The 2,500-nt window shown below is 37.6% G+C and overlaps 2 protein-coding genes across 3 annotated transcripts in view; one reads left to right on the forward strand and one right to left on the reverse strand.

Moving 5' to 3' along the window:
• The window catches only part of LOC125032447 (cuticle protein 8-like), a 4,201-nt gene extending 3,847 nt beyond the window's left edge, over positions 1–354 (reverse strand). For both annotated transcript variants that reach the window (XM_047623588.1, XM_047623578.1), the window contains exons 1-2: positions 221–354; positions 1–47 (exon numbers count right to left, since the gene is read on the reverse strand). The exon at positions 1–47 is cut by the window's left edge and continues 43 nt beyond it. In XM_047623588.1, coding sequence (XP_047479544.1) covers positions 1–47; positions 221–232 — 59 coding nt within the window. In that variant the 5' untranslated portion in view covers positions 233–354. The remainder of the gene's footprint in view (positions 48–220) is intronic.
• Positions 1–2,500, forward strand: part of LOC125031263 (neurobeachin-like) — a 1,410,248-nt gene that overhangs the window by 901,520 nt on the left and 506,228 nt on the right.

Raw genomic sequence — 2,500 nt, forward strand, 5'->3', positions numbered from 1 at the left:
GGATCGGCCAGCACCTTGCTCACCAGGAACACCATTGCCACGACGATCTTGTTTTGAAACGACGGAGAGAAGTGGGCTTAGCATGCATATATATATGTGGATACTTTGTACTAAGATTGTTAGTAAGTAAAGAATTGTAGAACTTCATAATATAGGTATTTGCACGTATTTTCAGGATTACGAGTCGTTTTTTTTTCAGAAAGGTAAGGCTTGTCCTCACCTTAGCACTCATGGTTGTATCCAAAAGCAAATGCTGTTGACTTGGAGGAGGAAGGCTGGGATGTCACTGCTGCCATTGTCAGTCGTGTTCAGTCTTTTATAGTGGCACTCGCTTTCGACCTTGTTGCCCTCGGGTGCTGGAGGGCAAGAGTGGTGAAGGACTGAATTGTATGAACCACAGTAATAGCGCGAATTGCCATGACACAGTGCTTGTGCGCCTTTTCAGGGCGTCGAGTCGCTATTTGTGACTACAGGAGGGAGTTTACGTAAACTGCGGTTGTGTTATTTCGGCACGGGGAACCTAACACTGAAAGTAAATAATATATATATATATATATATATATATATATATATATATACATACACACATACACACACACATACACACACACACATACACACATACATACATACATACATACATACATACATACATACATACATACATACATACATACATACATACATACATACACGAACCGTATTCATGTTGGCAAATGTAGATTATATCTACGTCAGAAATACATGTATATCTGACGAAGATATAATCGAAACCGGTCAAATAATATCTTGTTTTGTAAAGTTACCTATTCTTATTTACACACACATATATATACATACATATACATATTTATACACACATATATATTTATATATATATGTATGTATCTATGTATATACATTTATAGATAGATAGATATAGATATAGATATATTGTATTGATCAATCAATCTATCTGTATGTATGTCTATGTATCTCGATATATATATATATATATATATATACATATACACATACACACACACAAACACAGAATAACCACAATATGATTTGAAAATGAACTTAACGTTTCGAACTCGTCCACGTCGATTATTATCTTCGTCTGTTGAAACTCTTGACAATATCGAAATGTTCCGTCCATTTCAATTCATATTGTGGCTGTTTCCTCACACATGCACATGCACACACACACACACACACACACACACACACACACACACACACACACACACACACACACACACACACACACTCACACACACACACACACACACACACACACACACACACACACACACACACACACACACACACACACACACGTGTGTGTGTGCGCACATACACGCACATATTCATTATATACATGTATGGTATTATACATGTATGTATATATGTACACAAACGCGCGCGCGCGTGTGTTTGTGTGTGTGTATGTGTATGATTGTGCATGTCTATATGCATAAGTATATATGCATATATATATGTATATATATACATATCTATAATACATACATATACACATATATTTATCTCTGTATCTAATACATACACTGGTATATGTCTGTACATACGTACAAGCAAATTCATTCAAAGGTGCATAGACATTAGCATACGTACCTACCTAAATTTAGTAAATAAATCTGGATAAACAAACCACTTTTGAAGTCTTACGAAATTATAAATACGAACTTTCAAATTAATATATTTATAGAATCTGGTCGCTTGAAACGCAAAACTTTCACATTCTTGAGAAATTAGTCTGTATTTAGTATGTGGTTTTGCTTTTCTTGATTGCGTAAAGCAATATAGATTGATAAAAATAAACAAGAAAGTTTATGTATCAGTAGGAATGGGCATTAAATATATCGGGTATGATATGAATCTTCCATTTAGGTTATGTAGGTTTATTTGCTGCAATACATCATAACATTAATAACATAGCTATTTATGTGACTGAATCACTGATAGGAAGGCTGGTATGAAGTTGGGGGCTTGTAAGAAGGTCGAGGCTGGTACGAAGGAGGTTGATATGATGGCCGAGGAGTGTAGGATTGGGGCTTGAAGGTGACGGGGGGACCGTACTCGTGAGGGAACTGGGCCTCGCCGTAGTAACTGACCTCAGCCTGGTAGCCATTGTAGTGGTCAGCCACGTAGTTCACCTGAGGCGAAGGTATTTTAAGTTGGGCAAGCTAGAAGCTGTAGTTATAAAAGGAATATTGGAGTATGTTTTAGCATCATTGTGGACGTTAAAAGTTTCTTTCTGTGTTTACCGTCTGTTTGCGTCCGTCGGGAAGCTGCACGGTGTATGATCCCCGCACGGTGTTGCCGTCGGATTCTTCATTATGACCAAAATCAGTGCCGGCGTAGTCGTCCTTGACGTTGTATTCAAAATCGTATGGTCTTTTCTCCTGCAGAAAGGACTTGTGCTAAGTGACTTGACTCTAGCAAATTAACCCATTGCATTCCGTTCGTTATGAAAGAGCCTAAGTTGCATATTCCG

This window comes from Penaeus chinensis, chromosome 2 (assembly GCF_019202785.1).
Source record: "Penaeus chinensis breed Huanghai No. 1 chromosome 2, ASM1920278v2, whole genome shotgun sequence".
In the NCBI taxonomy this organism is placed as follows: domain Eukaryota; kingdom Metazoa; phylum Arthropoda; class Malacostraca; order Decapoda; family Penaeidae; genus Penaeus; species Penaeus chinensis.